The sequence below is a fragment of the Polyodon spathula genome, chromosome 1 (assembly GCF_017654505.1).
Source record: "Polyodon spathula isolate WHYD16114869_AA chromosome 1, ASM1765450v1, whole genome shotgun sequence".
Lineage (NCBI taxonomy): Eukaryota > Metazoa > Chordata > Actinopteri > Acipenseriformes > Polyodontidae > Polyodon > Polyodon spathula.
The window spans coordinates 101,082,299-101,107,144 of NC_054534.1; the positions used below are offsets into that span (position 1 = coordinate 101,082,299).

The 24,846-nt window shown below is 37.6% G+C and overlaps 1 protein-coding gene and 2 non-coding genes across 3 annotated transcripts; 2 read left to right on the top strand and 1 right to left on the bottom strand.

The window, feature by feature from the left end:
• Positions 1-577: 577 nt before the first annotated feature.
• Positions 578-14,547, bottom strand: LOC121328224 (ADP/ATP translocase 4-like). Its single transcript, XM_041272815.1, has 6 exons — positions 14,316-14,547; positions 13,215-13,342; positions 9,614-9,731; positions 7,795-7,949; positions 6,398-6,523; positions 578-775 (listed from the first exon to the last, which is right to left on the bottom strand). Exons 1-6 carry the CDS (start codon positions 14,545-14,547, stop codon positions 578-580), a joined length of 957 nt encoding a protein of 318 aa, XP_041128749.1.
• Positions 14,548-19,969: 5,422 nt separating this feature from the next.
• Positions 19,970-20,133, top strand: LOC121326047. Its single transcript, XR_005951413.1, has one exon. It is a non-coding gene; the product is annotated as a U1 spliceosomal RNA (small nuclear RNA).
• Positions 20,134-22,897: 2,764 nt separating this feature from the next.
• Positions 22,898-23,061, top strand: LOC121326053. Its single transcript, XR_005951415.1, has one exon. It is a non-coding gene; the product is annotated as a U1 spliceosomal RNA (small nuclear RNA).
• Positions 23,062-24,846: the final 1,785 nt, after the last annotated feature.

Sequence of the window (24,846 nt, forward strand, 5' to 3'; positions counted from 1 at the left end):
TGTTATTTTGGTTTTGTTAAGTACTAAACTCATGACTGATGAAGACAATCAGTTGGCCTTAACTGAAAAAACAAAGATACTACTGGCAGCGAGTAGTCTAAAGCCGGTTTAAAAACTAACTAACTAAATAAATAAAGTTGTATTAATATTGATTTTACTATTGTTACAATAAATGATTTGGGGCAATATGGAAAAAGATCATTTCTGATGTAATATGTTTAAATTGAGTCTATGGTTTAATGCAGATTTCTAGGTTATATGAGTTTAAGTATGAGGTGAATTTAGAGCTTCATTCCATCTTTAATGGTAACTTACAGTACTTGAGTCAAATTTACTCAAATACCTTGCAACAAAGCATAGTACTTCTTCAAAAAGTATTTTATTCTTGATGTTCAATGGAGATTTAACAGACAGAACCCCTTTTAAAACCCACTGTCCAAACTTAGAGCTGAAATAACTGAACACAACATTTGTAACACTTAGTATGTTACTGTAACTTGCTGCCTAATTATGCAAGTTCTACATTAAAACATTTCTAGCCAAATTGTTTATTTTGCCAACCAGCACATTTACTGTATTATTCAGAAGAGGACTTCCCAACATTGATGTTCAGTAACTCTTTGATTTTATCATAAAACACCAGCACTAAGGCACCACCAGTCCCACGCAGGACATTAGAGAAGGCTCCTCGGAAAAAACCTGGCACTCCCTCTTGCTTGTAGATTTTCTTGAAGCAGTGAGTTGTTCCTCTGTACTGACGATCTGCTTCCCCACTCTAAGAGCAAAAAAATACTCAAAGTTAAAGACAGTTTAACTTCTTTTTATGTGCTTTTATGTGCTGTCATCATAGTTTGTGTCATATCTGGGATGCAACTCAAAACAAATGACCCAAACTTTGAAATGCACATGGAACTCAAAATACAAAGGTTAGTATCTTCTATTTTCGTCTCTATTTTCAAAAGGTCGAGAAATCTGAAATTTTTCAGTTAACTCGTTGAATTTGAGATTTTCAAAAGGTCAAGAATATAGATATGCTTTTAGACTACTTAACAGTTTGAGTAATTGCGTACGTTACATAACTGTTGACCTAATTTCAAAGATATTTATCTGTTTTTTCTCAATTTTCCATTTATGAATTCTCAATATGTGAGATGCCGACGCAGGACAAGATTTTATTTTATTTCGTTTTTTGGCTACTGCAGTCAATGTTGTAGCGTTTTGGTTTAAAGGGCTGTAAATTATGGTTTGATTAGACCCAGCTATAAAACGCGCTTTGTTCTCACATGTTCACTGGCAGTGTCACTGTGTGATTTTTCTATCCGTGAGCCCTCTGCCAACTCAAAAATGTTTAAAAAGAAAGAAGAGCTATCTAAAGCAGCAGTGAGGTGTTCTAGGATTTACCTAATGTTCAGGTAAGCAATGGGTGCACAACAATTCGTCCCCGAGAATAATAATTAAATTAAATTGAATTTTGACAGAACAGGCTTAAAATTGCAATACTTTAAAATGGGGCAGTACACGTTCCAACTCCTTTCATGTCTTCAGTGTTTATACATTGCTAATTTATATAGACATTTCAATGACCATTGCTGTTTTGTAATTCAATGTTATTCTCCCAAAACAACAACGCTAAAAATGAACACACAAAAGGAAGATAATTATTAGTTTTGCTCAAATTCTTACATAAAAAAAAACACAAAAAAAACTGAGCAAGTAGCTATGACATGGCTCAAGTAGCAGCTCCCTGCATTACGAAACAAGTAGGATGGATAACACAATAGTGAACAAAACACAATCTTGGAGAAGTGCATCGATTTCTGTTCTCATTTATTTTTGTGTAATACATTGTCACTACCTTAGAGTTCTTCTTCTAGTAAAACTTATGCTTTCAGAAAGGGGTTAGAATGTGTATGCTTAAAAACAACATCACCTTTTTTTTCCTGAACCGAGTGTCCAGCAATGCACCATAACAAACTGTAAATCCTTTGCAACTGTAAATTATCTCAAGTGTAAACATCTAACATTGTGATGCAGAGCACTCTCCATTGCCTAGCAAAGTTCCTATTTCAAGTTTTTTGCAGACCGAAGAACTCATTTGACCACTGCCGTTATTAAACTCCAGTCATGGGTAAATCTTCAGCCAATTTGCCTGAAAAGCTTTTTTTAACTTTCCCTTCACTGTCATAGCTTATTTGTGCTGTTGTATCACTAAGGCTGTATCTACGCCTCTAATCTAATCTATGCATTTGTCACTGGTGTGTGACTGAGTTTAGTAAAACAAAAACTCTGAATATTTATTTTTTGCCAAATTACCCTTTGTATTTTTTTATTATGAAAGTTTATGTTGTTTTTAAATTTGATTTTTTCTACCGTTTTATTTTTACAATGGAAAAGTGACCTATATTTTATTTTTGTAACAATTAGTGTGTGAATCACTCAGAAAACATTGATTTGTATTTGTCTGAATTTAAATTGATTATGAAATCTCATTGATTACTGTAATTCCCTCCTCCTTGGCCTCCCCTCCTATGCTTTTACACCATTACAACAAATTCAAAATGCCTCTGCCTGTATCATATTCAACCTCCCCTGCCACTTCCACACCTCCCCTCCTCCTCCAGCTACACTGGCTCACTGTCTATTATCGTTGCCTGTTCAAATTCCTTACCCTTGTGTATAAATCTCTTCATGGTCTTGCACTAATCTATATCTCTCCACCCCAACCCAATAACTTGCATTCTTTTTTCACCCAGTATTCTTGATTGTACCATTTTGTCTAAATTTGTAAAGCGCCTTGGTTAAAGGCGCTATAAAGATGTAAATAAATAAATGAATAAATGAAATCGCCTTTTTGCCCCCTAGTCTTCACACCTAATGAAGACAACATTGCCTTGCCCTTCATGACTGTAACTTCATGCCCTGAGCAAGCATATCAGGAAACATTGAAAGCGGAGCTTAGTTTTGTTAAAAATCTACTCCCTAGTTGATGTTCTCGTCGAGATCCAGTAGATAATGATGTCATAAAACAAGTTTATTCAAAGCCTCATTAGATGCGCAGAATCTGAGTATTTTCTACTTAATTTGAGATTTTCAAAAGCAAACTCGAGAGCAGAGTATACTCAAATACTTTTTAAAGATAGCACTTTGTCTCCTGATTCAAATTAGTACCAATCAAAGGTTCTAACCTTCCTTCAGTAATGTGTTCCCTTCGTTGCAGCCCTAAGAAATAATATAAAAATAATTCTAGTCATACAATCATTTTGATAACAAAAACTGTTAAATGTTAATTTTATAAGAAAGTACACCTTTAAATTAAACCGTTCGGAAATTTTAAAAGGGTGTGAATAATATAAAAGTATCGCTGGACACTATTTTGCATAATTTACTGGTGACGTCACCAAAGCTACTTGTTTATATTTGATTGAAAATCCTATTATTTTACAGAAAATTCATAGAATTGGAATAAAACATTCATATGTAGTTTAAAAATATATTATATAGAACAGTAATTGTGTTTTTATAATTTAAACAAAATAAAAAATACATGTTTATTTACATGTAATTGATGCTGCTCGCGATATATACAGTAAGCTTGCATTACAGCAGCACCTTATTGTGGCCAATTAGAACATAAGAACATAAGAACATAAGAAAGGTTACAAACGAGAGGAGGCCATTCGGACCATCTTGCTCGTTTGGTTGTTAGTAGCTTATTGATCCAAGAATCTCATCAAGCAGCTTCTTGAAGGATCCATTACTGGGGAGTTGATTCCAGACCCTCACGATTCTCTGTGTAAAAAAACGCCTCCTGTTTTCTGTTCTGAATGCCTCTCTGTCTAATCTCCATTTGTGACCCCTGGTCCTTCTTTCTTTTTTCAGGTCAAAAAAGTCCCTTGGGTCGACATTGTCAATACCTTTTAGTATTTTGAATGCTTGAATTAGGTCGCCGCGTAGTCTTCTTTGTTCAAGACTGAACAGATTCAATTATTTTAGCCTGTCTGCATATGACATGCCTTTTAAGCCCGGAATAATTCTGGTCGCTCTTCTTTGCACTCTTTCTAGAGCAGCAATATCTTTTTTATAGCGAGGTGACCAGAACTGAACACAATATTCAAGATGAGGTCTTACTAGTGCATTGTACAGTTTTAACATTACTTCCCTTGATTTAAATTCAACACTTTTCACAATGTATCCGAGGATCATGTTAGCCTTTTTTATAGCTTCCCCACATTGTCTAGATGAAGACATTTCTGAGTCAACAAAAACTCCCAGGTCTTTTTCATAGATTCCTTCTCCAATTTCAGTATCTCCCATATGATATTTATAATGTACATTTTTATTTCCTGCATGCAGTACCTTTCACTTTTCTCTATTAAATGTCATTTGCCATGTGTCTGCCCAGTTCTGAATCTTGTCTAGATCATTTTGAATGACCTTTGCTGCTGCAACAGTGTTTGCCACTCCTCCCATTTTTGTGTCGTCTGCAAATTTAACAAGTTTGCTTACTATACCAGAATCTAAATCATTAATGTAGATTAGGAATAGCAGAGGACCTAACATTGATCCCTGTGGTACACCACTGGTTACCACACTCCATTCTGAGGTTTCTCCTCTAATCAGTACTTTCTGTTTTCTACAAGTTAACCACTCCCTAGTCCATGTACTGTGTTTCCTTGAATCCCTACTGCGTTCAGTTTGAGAATTAATCTTTGTGCGGGACTTTGTCAAAAGCTTTCTGGAAATCTAAATAAACCATGTCATATGCTTTGCAATTATCCATTATTGATGTTGCATCCTCAAAAAAATCAAGCAAGTTAGTTAGACACGATCTCCCTTTCCTAAAACCATGTTGACTGTCTCCCAGGACCCTGTTACCATATAGGTAATTTTCCATTTTGGATCTTATTATAGTTTCCATAAGTTTGCATATAATAGAAGTCAGGCTTACTGGTCTGTAGTTACCTGGTTCAGTTTTGTTTCCCTTTTTGTGGATCGGTATTACATTTGCAATTTTCCAGTCTGTCGGTACCATCCCTGTGTCAAGAGACTGTTGCATGATCTTGGTTAGCGGTTTGTAAATAACTACTTTCATTTCATTTGAGTACTATTGGGAGGATCTCATCCGGCCCAGGGGATTTGTTTATTTTAAGAGCTCCTAGTCCCTTTAATACTTCTGCCTCGGTTATGCTAAAGTTATTTAAAACTGGATAGGAACTGGATGACATGTGGGGCATGCTGTCAGCATCCTCCTTTGTAAAAACTTAATATATTTGCTATTTTTTTCTTCATCTATGAGTTTGCCATTTGTATCTCTTAGACATTTAACCTCCTCTTTGAATGTTCTCTTGCTGTTGTAATATTGGAAAAACATTTTGGAATTGGTTTTAGCCCCTTTAGCAATGCTCATTTCTATTTCTCTCTTGGCCTTTCTAAGTTTTCTTTTAACTCAATTAAAAGAACTGCAGCTGATTCAGGCACAACAAAGCTTTATTTAACAGTGACCATACCAAGCAGGTTATCAGTCACTGTCACATTTTACTACTTTATTACTACAATTAACAAAACCAATAATAATAATAATAATAATAATAATAATAATAATAATAATAATAATAATAATAATATGAACTTAGAGATTGGTTGTGCCTCTATGACATGGTTTGCTAGTACAGTTTGCATTGAACATTTTTTGGTCGTATGGACATTTAACAAAAAAAATCCTAAACAGCAGAGGGTTTGAGACATTTCTTTCAATATATAATATACAACGCTTTGGTGTCGAGATGCTGAATGAAGAAATTAAAGTTCTGCCTCTGGATAACCCAAGCCAGGGGGGTGCTCAGTTTTCAAAATTAAAATTATTAGTGTTTCATATTTATTCTACCACAGCACTTCTCTTACACTGTTTTGTACACTTGGTATTCAGTACATATTTTAATGAAGCACTACAACCGCTATAGGTACCCCCCATCCCCCTCCCAGTGCTTTGGCATAATATACCCTGCTCCAATACATGGCAGCAGGCAGCGGTGCCATATAGAGTTGCTATGTATAATGATTTGGTAGTGGATTTTAATACATATGTTTTAGTAATATGTATTATACAAACAAAAAGATTGTATTTTGCATGTGAGTGACATTTAATGTGTGATTTATAGTATTCACACATTGTCAAATGGTTTCTGTTAGCAATTTACCTTCGAATTCCTGGCTAACGAACAAACCTTTGAACCTTTGAACACAGCCCTATTATTTTTTTTCACATTTGCATTTCATCCGATTAGTCCGCAACACATTGACAATTATTTTCTGCATTCTGGTGGATACATATCGTCACTGAAGGCTGTTTAACCATCCCCAATATTTGATGGCACCAAAGTACATTCATTTGACATACCTGCATCATCATTCTCCTCCTGACCGTGTCAAAGGGATAGGACAGAATCCCAGAGAATGTCGTCACTATCTGAGCGATGAGGAAGGACACAAGGAAGGGGGTGCTCTTTGGGTTTGGCAGAATTCCCTGCAGAAAAGGAGGTGAATACAAATATTGTATCTAAAAAGAACAAAAAGCAATGCACAATACAGCATGTTCTTTTGATTGTCATGCATGACACCAAATGCTATTTAGTTTTTTTAACATTATAAATTCAATAGTTACTGCTCCTTGTGCATTGTCTCTTCACTATACGTCTGGGTTATATGTATTTGTTTATTTTTAATATGTGGATGGTGAAGAATAATGCAGGTGGTGCCTGTAGAAGTGAAGGGTCTAAAACAAAATCCTGCTAACCTTGTGGAAATAAGTAGACTCTATATAATAAACATTATATATTTAGATTAAGTAAAAATAATTAATCTATGGTGAGTCTACCTATTTCAACAGTAAGCTATTTAATTAAAAAAAAAAACTTTGTTGTATAAACTATAAGGTCAATTATGGTTAAACTGCTTAGGTTATTGTAGTTATTTTCTTATTATTGAGACTGTCTGGGGTGTATACTGGCTATCTCAGTTTTACACTTCTTTCGTCTTTAAAATCTATTGATCTGTTAATTTAATTTTATGAAATTTTCAAAGGTCATTTTTCAGCGCAAGCTGTTGTATCAGAATCTGTTTTTTTATGGAGGTGCTTCTCTGCAGGTGCATACAGTGGATGAAGGTCATGGTGAGAGCTCTTATTCTGTGGTGTGAGATGTGCATCACTTACATACTTGTTCTGAAACAGTAAGCTGTATTTCTCCATGGAGAACCAACCGTACCAGACAGAGGAAGGTTGGCAAACATATCCTTCACCATCAAGAAAAGATGGGTAAAACTAAATATTTACTTTGTATTCAAAATTGGCATGTTCACTTAGCTGTTTGCTGAAATGCCTATGGAAGTTCATTATGGTACTGAATGTAGCTAAAAAGAGCATTGCTAGATAGCATATCACTTTTAAACTAAGTGTGCGATCCCCAGTGAGTTATATCCTGTACCATTTTTACCATAACAACAAGACATAAATACCATATTCTGTAAATTGTTGTAAATAAAAGCCAAAAATATATATTTTTAATGTCTCGTGGGGCGTATGTTTTCCATTAAGCCGGGATTTCAAATTTTACATTAAGTCTATTTGTTCATTGAACATCATGCCTTATAGAGAAGCATAAGGAATTTATTGATGTGAATAACAGATCTTTTCTTGTATGCCTATTGCTGTGTATTTAACTCATTTTGTTTAGATATTTAAAGCTATTACAATCAACACTACCTAATGTACAACAATTATGAATTGAAGAGAAATACCTTGGCTGTATCGTAGCATCCAAAGTAAGAAGCACGATACACAATGATGCCCTGCACAGAGACCCCAAATCCTTGGTATAGACCCTTGGGCCCGTCGGTTTTTGCTATCTTGACAATGCAGTCCAGTAGGCCATGGAACTGCCGCTCCGCAGGTCCTGAAAGAGAACTGTCACTATCCTAATTCTAAAAGGAGAGGTCATGCCTCTTGAAGCTTAAAACTCAGCCAACTTTCACTTTGTGGCCACTTTACCATGAAGGCCAGGTTGTTTTCAGTCCTGTTGTGTTCTTGTCTCCTTAATTCAGTATTTAAGTCACCATCTTTAGTCTTAAACCTGTTTTAAATTACCAACATCCAAGAAAATGCCAAATGTAACTTCCTGGAACGTGTTTTGCTTGTTCGTTGGAACAGCGCGGCCTGCTCAAAGAGCAGTTCCACACAGTGAAACATGGCGGAGCCCCACAGGCACAGCTATGGACAAAAGCTTGGCATCACCTACATTTTTATTTTTGGATTAAGACATGATTAAAAAAATAATAATAACAGATTAACATAATGTAGATGTTTTATTTAACATCGTGTAATCAAAGAAACTACAGAACGATATCGCAAAAGTCTACTGGATGCCTTACTAGTTGCACAACAGTATAAGTCATGTTGGACTTCAAAATGTCATATTGTTTAACTGTTGTCATAATTTTCGTTAAGTGTTAAAACTACAAAGCGGTATGTAATTCAGTATGTTAACATAGCATTATTCCACAGGCTTCATTCAACTCTATGAAGCAAAATGATTTAATTATTTAGGGAGATGCAAATTTTTTGGATATAGCTGTACTAATTCACTGTATTTTACAAATTACAACTGTACACGCAATATTGGCAAAATACAATAAACATAGCCTCTATTTACGATGGTCTGCACTGTACCCCGATAATTAGTTTTATATATTTGACCCATAATATTAACGTTATAATTTATTACATATGATATAACTACTACTTGGAACTTTCTGTCTAAAAAAAATCATCACAATGCACAAACAGCCATGATGCTTGAACAGAAATGTAACTAAATGATTTCACGAAACGGCTACAACCTGTTCCTGTTCAACATCGAACAAGCAGAACGTGCCGGAGTCTGTCTGCCTCATGAAAATCCGCCTTAAGTAACCGATGGTCAAAATTCAGTATTAAAAAAAAAATAAATACATGCATTTGGGATATTAATTTGTTAAGTGCTTGCTTATGAGCTGTAATGAATGCATTTGTACTGCGGGCTAGGCTTTGAGATGCACATGTGTTTTTTTAAATAGAAACATTTTCATACTAACTCTTTTACTTGATAACAGTAATTAAAAAATCCAACTGATGCCTATGATTAATATGTTTTGTGATTAATTTGAAGCTATTCATATTTTTCAATATTAACTAAATCGAGTTATTAATCAAAGTATGTTAATCTATCAGTCGTTTCCTTTATTTTATTATTACACCTTCGACAATGTTATCCTAGTGAAATTGGGGAAGGAAAAGGACAGTACTTTAGTTTTAGAGCATGCTCAACTACAGATTGTATTGCACACTGTGGATAAGGAGTCCCCCTGCTGGCCTGAAATAGTTATGAATTCCTAATGAAGGAGTAGACGTCACCTAGCTACTAAATGAAGCAAAAAAAAGGGGGTGGGAGATGAGACGCTGTATAAAAAAACTAATGATGCACACATGAAGAGTAAACATACGGTGCTTTCTTGTTAGTTTAATGATGTATATAACACAAGTAGATAGACAATGTGGCTTGGTACGAGAGATGACACTCACCTTTTCCAATATCAGCCCCTAAACGAGTTCTTGCAAAGTCCAGTGGATACACAAAACACAGTGATGTGGCACCAGCAGCTCCTCCAGAAGCTAAATTTGCTATAAAATACCTCCAGAACTACAAACAAGCAAAAAAAGAAAACCAATTATTTTTCTACATATCTAAAAAAATCTTTACAGAACCTGTACTATAATAGTGTTACCCTTTTCCAAGCTGTTTGGGATTGTGCAATTATCTGTACTGTGTGTGAACTTATGTAACACAATTTTTGTTCCTGGGTAGTAAGTGTTATTTCCTAATTATGCCTCAAAAGAATAGAAAATGGCTATTATTCCCCACAAACTTTGCTTTTGTGACCAGGACAGTGATATTTTGAAATGTACCTATTTCCAATGAGAAAACGGGTGAATTTGTGTCTTTTCGTTCGCATAAAGTCAGAAAAAAACAACATATGAATCCAAATTAACATGTATTTATACTAAAGTAATACAAAAATGACTACAAAAGATTTAGAAGTGAGTAGTTTTTCGAGATTTACGATTATACTGTAAATCACTTTCACGAATCCGCCCCCAAATGTAGTCTCCCATCATATTCTCGTTATACTGTCCTTGGTAGCGGCGTTCAAAGTCCAGTATATCCTGGTGGAAGCGCTCGCCTTGCTCTTCCGAGTACGCTCCCATGTTCTCCTTGAATTTATCAAGATGAGCATCAAGGATATGGACTTTGAGGGACATCCTACAGCCCATTGTGCCGTAGTTCTTCACCAGAGTCTCAACCAGCTCCACATAGTTTTCGGCCTTGTGATTGCCCAGGAAGCCCCGAACCACTGCGACAAAGCTGTTCCAAGCCACTTTCTCCTTACTAGTGAGCTTCTTGGGGAATTCATTGCACTCCAGGATCTTCTTTATCTGTGGTCTGACAAAGACACTGGCTTTGACCTTTGCCTCAGACAGCTTAGGGAAGAAGTCTTGAAGGTATTTGAAGGCTGCCGACTCCTTATCTACAGCTCTGACAAATTGCTTCATAAGGCCCAATTTGACGTGCAGTGGTGGCATCAGCACCTTCCGGGGGTCCACCAGTGGCTCCCACTTGACGTTGTTCCTCCCCACAGAGAACTCGGTCCGCTGTGGCCAGTCCCGCCTGTGGTAGTGCGCCTTGGTGTCCCTGCTGTCCCAAAGGCAAAGTTCCCGCCAAATTCTTGGGATAGCGAACTTCATGGCTCTTTTCCCCTCTGTACCATCCTACAAAAATACATTTATTTCACCCATGACTAATGTGTAAGAGATTCTCGCAACATTTTTCATATATGATATATTTTTTCAATAACATTGAAAATTGTAAAACATTTTAAAATTAAAAACTTTCACAATTTTAAAAATTTTAACAAATTTTATAACATAAAATTCCGAGCAACAATTGTCCATCTTACCTTCCAGAGTTTTTTTGCAGTGCTCGCAGGTGAAATGAGGTGCCCAGGGTTTGTCTTGATCCCCGACAGGCATGCTGAAATATGCCTTGTAGGCCTCACACATCTTAGCAGATGCTTCCACTGAGTACTTTTTCGCTCTTGTCTTGATAAATTGGCCGCAGACATAGCAAAATGCGTCTGCCGGATGCTTGCAGCCTCTTGATTCCATCTCAGAAATATGCAGATATGTATCCACTTAGGCAGCTGGAACTAAACTGAACTGGTGGGCTTAAGGCCCCTGTATTTGTACTACTATTTATATTACTGGAAAGTTCTAGAAAGTTCTAGAGGTTACTCCAAGTTTACTCAGCACTGAATCTATGTGGAATGTTCTGGAAAATAGGTAAATTTCAAAATATCACTGTCCTGGTCACAAAAGCAAAGTTTGTGGGGAATAATAGCCATTTTCTATACTTTTGAGGCATAAGCAATTAGGAATTAACACTTACTACTCAGGAACCAAAAAAATAATAATAATTTGTTACACGGTGTAATAAATGTATCCTTTTTAAAGATTAAGCTCTTGTCACATTTTAAAACTAATTATCATTGTGAAATAATAAATATGAAATATCATGATTTACAAATTATGCCTTTGTTTATTTTTAGGTGAATGCTTTCTTTACTCTTTTCTTAATTAGTTGAGTGTAATGTGTTTTGGCGTGGAGCCCCAGGAGAAAGACCAGGACTGGCTACTAATGTCACCCAACTCCTTCTTAATAGATAAGCTGTATTCCAAATTTTCAGCTTTTATCTTAAACAAACAAAAAAATTCCGGTAATTTGTCTTTGTTTATTTAACATATATTAAAATATCGATAAAATCGGTTAAAAAATTATTTTAATTTAAACCTCTGTAAAATTGAAGAAAAAAAATCTCAGTATACACACTTTACATAAAACAGCAGTGTATTGAATACCGGGAAAATGATAGACAAAAATGGTAAAAACCAATAGCAGTTCTGGTTTCTGATTAAGTTTCAATATGGGTCAGAATAACCAAAAATTCAAAAGTAGCTAGTACTTTGCGAACGTTTGGGCAATCGCTGTGCTGACGGAAATAGTATCTGCAGAAAGTATGAACATGACATCAGTACAAATCAAGCCAGGTTTATTCGCCTTGAAATCATAAAAATAAAAGAAAATTGACAAGACTGGGAGGTCCAAGCTATCGGGAGATGCGTCAAAAATCACACTGTACATTTCCATCAATGCGTTCCATAAGTTGACCAACTAAAGCATCACCATTTTCTGTCAAATATTTACGATTAAGATTACTTTAAAAAAAAAAAAAAAAACAAAAAAAAATTTAAGGGAGCTAAAACCAAAAAGTCACCGAAAGAGTAAAAACTGCAAATTTTTCCAATATTACAACAATATTACCACAGCAAGAAAACATTCAAAGTATTTCAATTTTGTTTTTGATCATGCTAGTAGTTACTACGCCCAGCAATTGCCACAATAATCAGACTTTGATTGGCCAACATATCGGGTGATAACGTTTGTGAACAGAGTAACACGTTGTTTGATCTTCTGACGCCTGTACCAGTTGTATCCTAGGAGGCGGTAGGGCTGCTTATTACAGTGTCAGTCAAAATAAAACAGCAGTGTATTGCCTAGAAAATAGTACCGGGAAAATATTGAATAGTAGACAAAAATCCGGTAAAAACCAATAAAAACCAACGTTCAGTTAAAAAAAAAAACAAGATGCTGTAATTTTTTGTGCAGTTCTGGTCACTACAGTAAGGTAAAAGAAAACCAATTATTCCGGAAAAGATGTCATCGTCTTGAACAAAGAATAAACCGTCAATGCGGACCACTACAGATAAGGTAGCAAAGAAAACCAGGAAAGATGCCCCATCGATCCACTCCTTCGGACAGAGATCCGATTGGACTACTGGGATATCAGTCATTCAGAGAATAACAGCATTTTGGCTCGCTAACGCTAAATGCGTAGGGCTGACACGTCTCACACAGCAGATGGTCAATGCTGCCGAAATCAAAAAAAGGTTAGGGAAGTTTTAAAAAGTTTCTACTTTGTACTCTAAATATATTTAAGATGTTCCTCTCAGAAGCCCAGAAGGGCCTTAAATATATTAACCACCAGCCTATTCAGTATACACAATGTACCTGATTATCTTTGTTGATTCCTGACATAAAAATCTGTTTATACTTGTCCTTGAAGGCAAAGTTCAGTGCTTGCGTTGGAAAGTATCGAATAACGTTGGCTAGGTTACCACGCCAGAAACTGATAAATCCTACAATGAAAAAAAGGAAAATGTAAAAACAACAATCAGTATTAGTAGATTCTGGTCGCATTCAATGTCCCCACGCGTGAATAAGAACTACAACTCTGTTGCCCAGCATTAGTTACCAACAATTCACACCACTGCTAAATTATTCACATCACTATATATCAATGTCTATCAATCAATACCGATGTAATAACGGTTAATGTAATAATTATAACAAAGGGGTTATTAACACCAGCAGTTTAAATAGTAAGTAATAACACAATATATAGTATACCAGATATTCACTCCTGCTGTGTACCTATGTACTACAGCATCGGTGTGCAAATGTTAGGTCAGTTTCTTCCTGCCTACACGCAGGTACAATATTTGTACAACATCTGCATTAAAAAGACCAGCACGTTGTCCCAATAGCTTACACTTTGAGACCTTAATACCACTATCAATGGTACCACTAGTGCAAGTAGCTTGACTGTATTTTTTTTTATTTATTTGTTTTCCTTTGCATTAATTGAATTAACAATTTATTTGTCAAACTGTTTTTATTATATAATTACGCCATATGCTTGCTGCTGTAAACTTATGTTTAAAAGTGTGTGCAAATCCACATTTTCGAGTTTTAAACCGTATGTTATGAGAACTGTCTGTATTATAGTTATACTTGATTTGTCAATTAATCATAGTATATTATTATAAACCAAACTTACTAGCGCGGTTGATTGCATATGTCAAACTAAATCAATGTCAGTGGAAGGTGGCTTCTAAGTCAACTATTGTGTAAGGTTACAGAAAGTTTGTATATCAAAAAATAAATTAAAATAAAGTGCAGCGGCACCCGTATCACGTGACCAGTTAAACGACCCTAATCGCGGACACCAAGTGAGTGTCACGCTGTTAGATGGCGTTAATGAATACATGATTAAATAGCATATCTATCCACAGTTCAGCAATTAACTTTGTTCTCGATTTTAAGTCCTACCTTGCTCCTTTGGTATCCTGACAAAGCAGTCGACAATACCCTTGTAGCGGTTCTCGGGGCGGATTTGTTTGGAGGAGGCCTGGACCTGCAGCAGCAATTTCACTCGCTCGATCGGCGCCACTGCCGTCTTGGAGATAGCGGCGGCTATCCCTCCAGCCAGCAGGTCAGTCCCAAAAGAGACCAAGAAGTCGTTCCTGTTGCCCTTCCCACCGGGTTGTGCTTGAGAAGCCATGATAGGTATTTTTTAAGTACACCCTCTTTTATATTTAACCCAAGCGAAGAAAACCCAAGTTCTTCAACCGCTTTCAACCGTTGCAACAACGCAGACATGTGACGTGCTCAGGGAACACTAATGTGCTGTGACAAAAACTTAATATACAGCCACTCAATGAGAGGTCTATGCTCTTTGACCTCAAATAAAGCATGTTCCATTAATCGGGTTTTATGTAAAATATATATTTATATATACAGTAACTATGAGAAAATACAGTGAGAAACGCGGTCCTCTGTTTTTCACCCAAACTGCATGTCTCATCCTCTGCATGTCATATATCACGCGATGTTTATTCTTTTTTTATTTATTTACGATATTAACTTATATGAACATGGCTAGTGATATATTGTAGATGTGTTCTTCTTTGTGGATATGACTATTGATTACACTGATGTATAGTTTATTAGAAAATGGTGGGATTTTCTTTAACCTGATTAGTCAATAGTAGGGCTTAACTCTGATGAAGTTGGAGGACGTCGAATGTTATCATTCAAACTATATTTAATTACTGTTGAAATCAGTCTTCCCGAAAATAAGCAGATACAGTATTCGAGTATTTTACCTTTTTCTGCTTCTGCCCTCTGTCTATTTCAATTTACTATAGCAAATAAAGTTATATATATATACATCGCAGTAACAATACAGGCACAGAGGTCTCTTCTCAGCCACGAAGGAGGCTTTAATGTTATAAACAAGTTACCGGACAAACAGCACGATCGGGATTAACACATACTGTATTTATTTATTTATTTATTGCATTTATACAAAAGTACTTCAAAGTTGCTGCAATACAAAAGCAGCAATTTTAAAGTTACATTAAAACCCACTATGATAAGAAAGCCATTTTGTAAAAGTGTGTTTTTAGTCTTGACTTGAAAACTGTAATGGTCCCAGCTTCCCTGATAAACGAAGTCAGAGCATTCCATAATTTAGGTGCTCTACAAAAGCCCTGCCTCCTGTGTTGCTTTTGTTGACCCTAGGAATAACCAACAGCCCCGATTCCTATGATCTCAGAGTGCGGTTTGGAAGATACAGGGTCAGTAACTTGTGCAAATAACCAGGTGCTAATCCATTCAGGGGCCTTGTAAGTTAACAGCAAAATCTTAAAATCAATTCTATACTGCACAGGGAGCCAGTGTAAAGAGGCCAAACAGGGGTAATATGTTAACTTTTCCTGCTTTTAGTCAGAATTCTAGCGGCGATATTCTGAACAAGCTGCAAGCGGGATACCACACATTTTGGGATACTGGGAAAAGTGCATTACAATAATCAATTCTAGATGAAACAAAGGCATGCATTAGTCTCCCAGCATCAGATACAGAAATAATTGGTTTTGGCTATATGTAATGCCACATTTCCTTTAGTTGGTTCTGTGAGCACACTAACATAACCTCTGTTTTATCTTTATTCAACATTAGAAAATTCTGTGACATCCAATGATTGATGTCTGTAAGGCAAGCAGCTAATAACACCCAGGCAGAAGATATTCCTGGCTATGTAGATACTGGCAGATTCACCTCATAAAGAATGACAAGATGATCAGAAATAGTAAGATCTAGGGTTACGACGTTCTTAACAGCTAAACCATGAAAAATTACCAGATCTAAAGTATGGCTATACTGTAGACAACAAGGTATTTTTAATTACTAAAACTTGGTATTTATTTTGCTAATAAATGTTAGAACCTAAAGGTAATTTAAATACTGACTTACAAAATACACAAATATGCAATGAAATCCAAATAAAAAAAATATCAAAAGTTAGCTGTTCTTTTATTCTTTACATGTTTTACAAACAGTTCCCAAACCAGGTTTGCTTTTCTGTACGAGGTACCTGAACTGAAGAACAGCTCCATGTAAGTAGAAGCTTGTTTTTTTAATTGCATGTATTGTTTGGCAATTGGAAATACCCACGAAGTGCCCACTGCTGGGGTAATGAAGCCTGAGTGGAGACTACCAGACCTCAGGTGGAATTCTGAGCAAACCACATTCCTAATAGAATAATGAGGAAAATGTTTGTATTCATTAGCAACAAAACCTAGTGCTGCATAAGATCACAAAGAAAAACCACATGAAAAACTGTAAACTTTTTTTTTTTTTTTTTTTTTTAAAGTACCCTGTGACGGAAAGATGAGTTCTGGTGATGAATCTTCCTCCCAACCTGTGAGGGCGCTAAAGAACGAGAGGAGAAGTATCTGGAAGGGCTGGCCTGGCAGTTAGTTTCCGGGTCAGGGAAGTGGGTCAGCCTGGAGGGAAGCGCGACTCTGTTGTAAGACCGTATTGATTTGAAAGGTAAACGAAGGCAGCTGCAAGTAATAAGGCAGCTGCAACCGTTTATCTCGATATCATGCGGGATTACATATAGGGGCCAGGGTAGCGCTGATCTTCTCCTTCGTTTGGGTTAAACGATTGGAGAGAGAGAAGGACTGAGAGAGGAGCTCTCAGAGTGGATTGTGTTCGTGTTTTGTATTGTTGTGTCTGTCCGTGTAACTGTCTGTTTTTGTATTCAGCACTAGACAGTTAACGCACAGCTGTCGAAAGGAGAGCACTATCCGGAGCACCACTGCACTGAGCACCTGCACGTTTTCGATCACCCAGGACTGGTGACCGTATCGTTGTTTTTGTTCAGGACTGTGCCCTTGTTTTCATTATCCCCGTGCTTTTACACATTGTTGTGTATTGCCGGGGATTTATTATTTTTGACGGTCGCCAGACCTGGAAAAGAGCAATAAAGCACTTATTCACTGAATCACTGTTGTCTGTTCATCACTCCTGCACCGCATCACCGCGACATCTGTTCCCCTTACCAACCACTTTGCCACATACCCTTTTTCTAATAGCAATAGAACCATCACAAGAGGGCTTTACCATCTGATAAGGCCTTTCTCGTTATGCTACATGCCTGCCCTCGCCTTCAGCTCATGTCATTTAACGATACGAGACAATCCTTACCAGACGATAAAGCCCTCCTCTTCGGGTTTTGCATTGCTTAAGTAAAAGTACAGTTTGTCTGTGTTATGTTAAAAGTCTTAATGTGGTCAGTCTTAAGTTTACTGCTAAATTATGACAAAATAGATTACTTTTCAGACATTTACCGGCGTAGTGCTATTTTCAGGTACAGGGTAAAAAGTTGTACACATTGCTTATGCATGCCTAAGCAACTTCTGCTAAGAAAGCATTGAGGCCCCCATTCAAGTGTGGTACGTTATGCTGTTTTCAGTCTTTAACATAATTTTTAAATAAATGTATTATATTTTTCCACCATTAAGAAAATAGTATGCAGATATTTATCACATGCAATACATTGGGTCTTGTAAATGTTTTTACTTCTGCAACTTTGCGGTGAACTTCGCATTTTGTCTTGTTTGTCGTGAATTGTTTTTTTTTAGAGGAATTGATTGTCTGTTAACAGTTTAAGTTTGCAAAAAATAATAATTGTAAATGGTGAACCACTGTTTACAGTGTCAGTAAACCTCACAACTCGCGACTATAAGACTAAATGGCACCATATTGTTCCAGTACTTGCACTGAACTGCTCAATACTTTGCTGTATTCCACTACTGCTCTTAATTATAACTATTTTCTGAATCTTGTACTAGATTTTACTCTTACAGGTATCGGTTTTCATGTTTTTTTTGTAATTGCTCTTATCCATTTGCGTGCTCTTCATGGACTTTACTCATATAAGCAAATATTTTCTGTTTAACTGCACTTTGTCGAATTCGCTCTTCAATGTAATTATTTACTGTATTCATTATTTTGCTGGGTGGCACAGTGGTGTGGTGATTAGCGCTGCTGCCTCCTAGTGCCAGGGTCCTGGGTTTGATTCCAACCTAGGGGTCTGTTAGTGTGGAATTTGCATGTTCCCCCTGTGTTCGTGTGGGTTTCCTCCAACAGTCCAAAGACATGCTGTTCAGGTTGATTGGTCACCCTCTGTGTGTGTGGTGATGGACTGGTATCCTATCCATGGTGTATTGCTGGGTTAGGCTTCTGGCTCACTGTGTGTGACCCTGTAAAGGATTAAGCAAATGGATTATTTTGCTATTTTACCAATACACCCCTTTTTGATTTCCCAAGTGTGATTCTCATTATCACAGTTTCACTTATTACTCCTCATTTTAGTCAAATGTGATCACCGGTCAGGGGGTGTTCAGTTATTTCTCCTGGTTTATATAAAGGATTCTGACTGGTGCTTTTTGTATCTAGCCGAAGCTGAGGTTTTCCCACTCTTACTGGAAGGTAATGCAGCACTCATGCAGAACCGAAACAGAAATATACCGTCCCAGAGTCAACTTTCTTACCAGGCAAGGATGTTAGGATTTGTTTCAGACTATAGACAGTGCTGATTAAAGATGATTTAGAATGTCCGTCAGAAAGGAATATAGCCCTACCTGTCCATCTTAAAGTGGTATCGGCTTTGGGTTTCTATGACTTTCATAGATAGGGTGGGCAGGTGTTGCATTTATTTTGGCAAAGCCCACCCTGTTTACAGAAGTGGCTATGGGATCCCATGTTTTCTTTTTCTATTTGGGACCCGTCTGTCTGTTTAGAAATGGTGCGTTTTTATTTTGCAAGACCAGTTCTATTATTTTAGCATTTTCTAAAATGTGGTTGCTTCCTTCTCGTTTTGACAACTTTGGACTGCACATTTCGGGTATTAGCAAGCGCTGAGGTTTCCAGACATCCATTTGATTCAGCCGTGTTTTCACAGGAGAACAAAGGCGAATGTTATTAGGGAATCTAGAGGACACAGATCACCTGTGTTAACGCATGTAAATTGGGAACAGTGAATGCGGATTTTAATTCATTCAAGTAAAGGGATTCTCATGCTGCTTTGCAAACAGAGAAGAAATATGAATGCTGCCTTGAGAATGGGTTAAGCAGACTCGATTTGAATTCCTTATTCCAGTGGAGAACCAATTCTCTTAAAAAAAAATGAATGGTTGATAATAGAGTAGACGATGTAGAAAGCATACATGGGTCAAACACTTGTTAAAAGTCCTACATTTGTTTACATTTTTGAATTTCGTTCACACAGAGGTGTGGGCTTCCATAGAGATCCGCTCCGTTCACAGAACAGCTCCGTGCAGCTGCTGGAAGGAGGACGTCCTGTTGTAGAATGTCTGACACATCCTCTCCTCCAATGAGAAACGCGCATGCAAATATAAACCGATCGGCATTGTGGGGGTTGCAATTTAGAAATATTTTTTACTCAGAACGGAAGAAAAGCATTCCATTCAGCAGAGTGGGGAGTGGTTTGTAAAAATAAGTATAACGTTACAGTTGGAAAACAGTGTTTTTGTTTTCATTGTCGATTTAGGTACCATGTCCTGGAAAGGTGTCTCTTTTGGCCGGCCGACGACTCGGAACGCTTACAACTCATACTTACCTGGCAGGGGAGATACCATGATCATGAAGGTGGTTCACCCAGGGCGAGGCTCAGCCATTGCACTCCGGCTGTGCTGACCCCTGCGAATTCCCCAAATGCGGGAATCTCGACTGCATAATTTCTGGTAGTGGGGGACTGCGTTCGCGCTCTCCCCTGATGTTCATGTTAAAGACAGAAGAAACACTACGCAAGCTGCGACATACAATTAAACAGTTTGCGAGGATAAATTACGCAATGGTTGAAGTAGCTACTACATCTTTGTTCATTTTACACTCGAGGATAAATCACGCAATGGTTGACGTAGCTACTACATCTTTGTTCATTTTACACTCTACCGTATACTGGAAAGTAGCTACGTACATTTCCGCCAAAGGAATGGGGATCTGTATCAAATTCTAAAATGTATTTTCAATCAAGTGTTTATATTGAGAAGAATTAAAGTAATGAGCGAGCAGTGCCTGTGTCAAAGGTAACAAAGGAAAACAAGAAAAAATAACACCACCACTTTGGAGATCAATTGCAAGTTTATAGAAAACGCATGTTGCCAGCAAGCACTTCAATTAGACAACATAGAACCACATACCAACAGAAAACATTTCTTTGTTAGTTTTCTGCCCATTGCATTGTGTTCCTATGCAAAACTAAACAGATAGCTAACAACTGAGTCTTCAATCAAACTCCCAAGGCGTGACTTTTCTTCAACGAATATATTGAAAATGTTTATGTGGTGAAACTGCAAAATACAGCAAAGAATATACTTTAGTATTCAATTCACATTAACATACTGTAGCTGTACATTATACATTTCAAGTTTAAGTTGCATACATACAGAGCACGTGCCAAAGAAACATGTGCCTGGCATGATGTCAAACCAGATAGATAATTACCATATGAGCAGCAACTAGCCGACTCCTTTCATTACTCTAATAATGTGCAACCAACTCTGTACAATTACAGAGCATATTACACTAGAAATAGTAACGAAACTTTAGTATAGTATGTTTTACAATTCGCTTACATGACACACCAGCAAACAAGCCAACCCTGAGGTAAATTAGCTACTAACTGGCTAATACAGCTGACTGCACACTTGAAAGGCAAGGCAATTTGTGTGCGTAAATGTAACCAACTAACAATGATGAGTAAGCAATTATATCAATGACAATATTATCATCACTAGCCATATGCTTGAATTGAACTTACAAACAAATATTTTCAAAGGCTGAAGCTTGACGAGAAATCGCTGCACCATAGCGTTGATTTTTGCTTCTTGGCTGCGTGCAGAATGCCAACTCTACTCTAACACCCCTTTCTCGCGCAGTTTTTCGAAGTACCAGAAAGCTCCACTAGGGGGCGATAAACACCATGGAACACAATGAAAGTCAATCTTAACCACTATAATAAAACAATCTGTTACCTTCTAACAGGATGGCAGCACACACCCCGCCTGGTATAATGAAATTGTGCCACTATGAAATGAAACATGCATCAAGAAACAAATAATGCTCTTTTTAAAAGTCTCTTGTGTCTAGGATGCTTCAGAAAGAAGAAGCACAATCTTCGAGGTCTCAGAAACACCTGGGGACTGCTTTCTTGACAGTTTTTAGTTATACCTTCCTGACGTTTTTGTCAGTGCTGGGAAAGGCTTTGACCACAAGTCCGGCTGGCCAGTCATTTCTGTGTGCCTGGCTGTCTTTCAATAATACAACATCACCCACTTTTACATTTGGCTTTCCTGCTGTCCATTTTCTGCATCACTGCAGTGTTGTCAGGTACTCCTGTCTCCACTGTTTCCAAAAAGTGTCAGCGAGACACTGGACTTGATTGCATTGTTTTTTATGAAGGTCGTTCATGTCGAAGTGTCCAGAAGGAGCGGAGGTAGCGCTGGTCTTTTGTGTCAGTAACATTGAGGGTGTGAGAATAGCAGGCAGTTAGAGTCCGTTCAAACAGACACTAGGGGTCTCGCATTGATTATGATTTGAAAATGAAAATGTGTTGCATTTATTTTGGCAAAGCCCACCCTGTTTACAGAAGTGGCTATGGGATCCCATGTTTTCTTTTTCTATTTGGGACCCGTCTGTCTGTTTAGAAATGGTGCGTTTTTATTTTGCAAGACCAGTTCTATTATTTTAGCATTTTCTAAAATGTGGTTGCTTCCTTCTCGTTTTGACAACTTTGGACTGCACATTTCGGGTATTAGCAAGCGCTGAGGTTTCCAGACATCCATTTGATTCAGCCGTGTTTTCACAGGAGAACAAAGGCGAATGTTATTAGGGAATCTAGAGGACACAGATCACCTGTGTTAACGCATGTAAATTGGGAACAGTGAATGCGGATTTTAATTCATTCAAGTAAAGGGATTCTCATGCTGCTTTGCAAACAGAGAAGAAATATGAATGCTGCCTTGAGAATGGGTTAAGCAGACTCGATTTGAATTCCTTATTCCAGTGGAGAACCAATTCTCTTAAAAAAAAATGAATGGTTGATAATAGAGTAGACGATGTAGAAAGCATACATGGGTCAAACACTTGTTAAAAGTCCTACATTTGTTTACATTTTTGAATTTCGTTCACACAGAGGTGTGGGCTTCCATAGAGATCCGCTCCGTTCACAGAACAGCTCCGTGCAGCTGCTGGAAGGAGGACGTCCTGTTGTAGAATGTCTGACACATCCTCTCCTCCAATGAGAAACGCGCATGCAAATATAAACCGATCGGCATTGTGGGGGTTGCAATTTAGAAATATTTTTTACTCAGAACGGAAGAAAAGCATTCCATTCAGCAGAGTGGGGAGTGGTTTGTAAAAATAAGTATAACGTTACAGTTGGAAAACAGTGTTTTTGTTTTCATTGTCGATTTAGGTACCATGTCCTGGAAAGGTGTCTCTTTTGGCCGGCCGACGACTCGGAACGCTTACAACTCATACTTACCTGGCAGGGGAGATACCATGATCATGAAGGTGGTTCACCCAGGGCGAGGCTCAGCCATTGCACTCCGGCTGTGCTGACCCCTGCGAATTCCCCAAATGCGGGAATCTCGACTGCATAATTTCTGGTAGTGGGGGACTGCGTTCGCGCTCTCCCCTGATGTTCATGTTAAAGACAGAAGAAACACTACGCAAGCTGCGACATACAATTAAACAGTTTGCGAGGATAAATTACGCAATGGTTGAAGTAGCTACTACATCTTTGTTCATTTTACACTCGAGGATAAATCACGCAATGGTTGACGTAGCTACTACATCTTTGTTCATTTTACACTCTACCGTATACTGGAAAGTAGCTACGTACATTTCCGCCAAAGGAATGGGGATCTGTATCAAATTCTAAAATGTATTTTCAATCAAGTGTTTATATTGAGAAGAATTAAAGTAATGAGCGAGCAGTGCCTGTGTCAAAGGTAACAAAGGAAAACAAGAAAAAATAACACCACCACTTTGGAGATCAATTGCAAGTTTATAGAAAACGCATGTTGCCAGCAAGCACTTCAATTAGACAACATAGAACCACATACCAACAGAAAACATTTCTTTGTTAGTTTTCTGCCCATTGCATTGTGTTCCTATGCAAAACTAAACAGATAGCTAACAACTGAGTCTTCAATCAAACTCCCAAGGCGTGACTTTTCTTCAACGAATATATTGAAAATGTTTATGTGGTGAAACTGCAAAATACAGCAAAGAATATACTTTAGTATTCAATTCACATTAACATACTGTAGCTGTACATTATACATTTCAAGTTTAAGTTGCATACATACAGAGCACGTGCCAAAGAAACATGTGCCTGGCATGATGTCAAACCAGATAGATAATTACCATATGAGCAGCAACTAGCCGACTCCTTTCATTACTCTAATAATGTGCAACCAACTCTGTACAATTACAGAGCATATTACACTAGAAATAGTAACGAAACTTTAGTATAGTATGTTTTACAATTCGCTTACATGACACACCAGCAAACAAGCCAACCCTGAGGTAAATTAGCTACTAACTGGCTAATACAGCTGACTGCACACTTGAAAGGCAAGGCAATTTGTGTGCGTAAATGTAACCAACTAACAATGATGAGTAAGCAATTATATCAATGACAATATTATCATCACTAGCCATATGCTTGAATTGAACTTACAAACAAATATTTTCAAAGGCTGAAGCTTGACGAGAAATCGCTGCACCATAGCGTTGATTTTTGCTTCTTGGCTGCGTGCAGAATGCCAACTCTACTCTAACACCCCTTTCTCGCGCAGTTTTTCGAAGTACCAGAAAGCTCCACTAGGGGGCGATAAACACCATGGAACACAATGAAAGTCAATCTTAACCACTATAATAAAACAATCTGTTACCTTCTAACAGGATGGCAGCACACACCCCGCCTGGTATAATGAAATTGTGCCACTATGAAATGAAACATGCATCAAGAAACAAATAATGCTCTTTTTAAAAGTCTCTTGTGTCTAGGATGCTTCAGAAAGAAGAAGCACAATCTTCGAGGTCTCAGAAACACCTGGGGACTGCTTTCTTGACAGTTTTTAGTTATACCTTCCTGACGTTTTTGTCAGTGCTGGGAAAGGCTTTGACCACAAGTCCGGCTGGCCAGTCATTTCTGTGTGCCTGGCTGTCTTTCAATAATACAACATCACCCACTTTTACATTTGGCTTTCCTGCTGTCCATTTTCTGCATCACTGCAGTGTTGTCAGGTACTCCTGTCTCCACTGTTTCCAAAAAGTGTCAGCGAGACACTGGACTTGATTGCATTGTTTTTTATGAAGGTCGTTCATGTCGAAGTGTCCAGAAGGAGCGGAGGTAGCGCTGGTCTTTTGTGTCAGTAACATTGAGGGTGTGAGAATAGCAGGCAGTTAGAGTCCG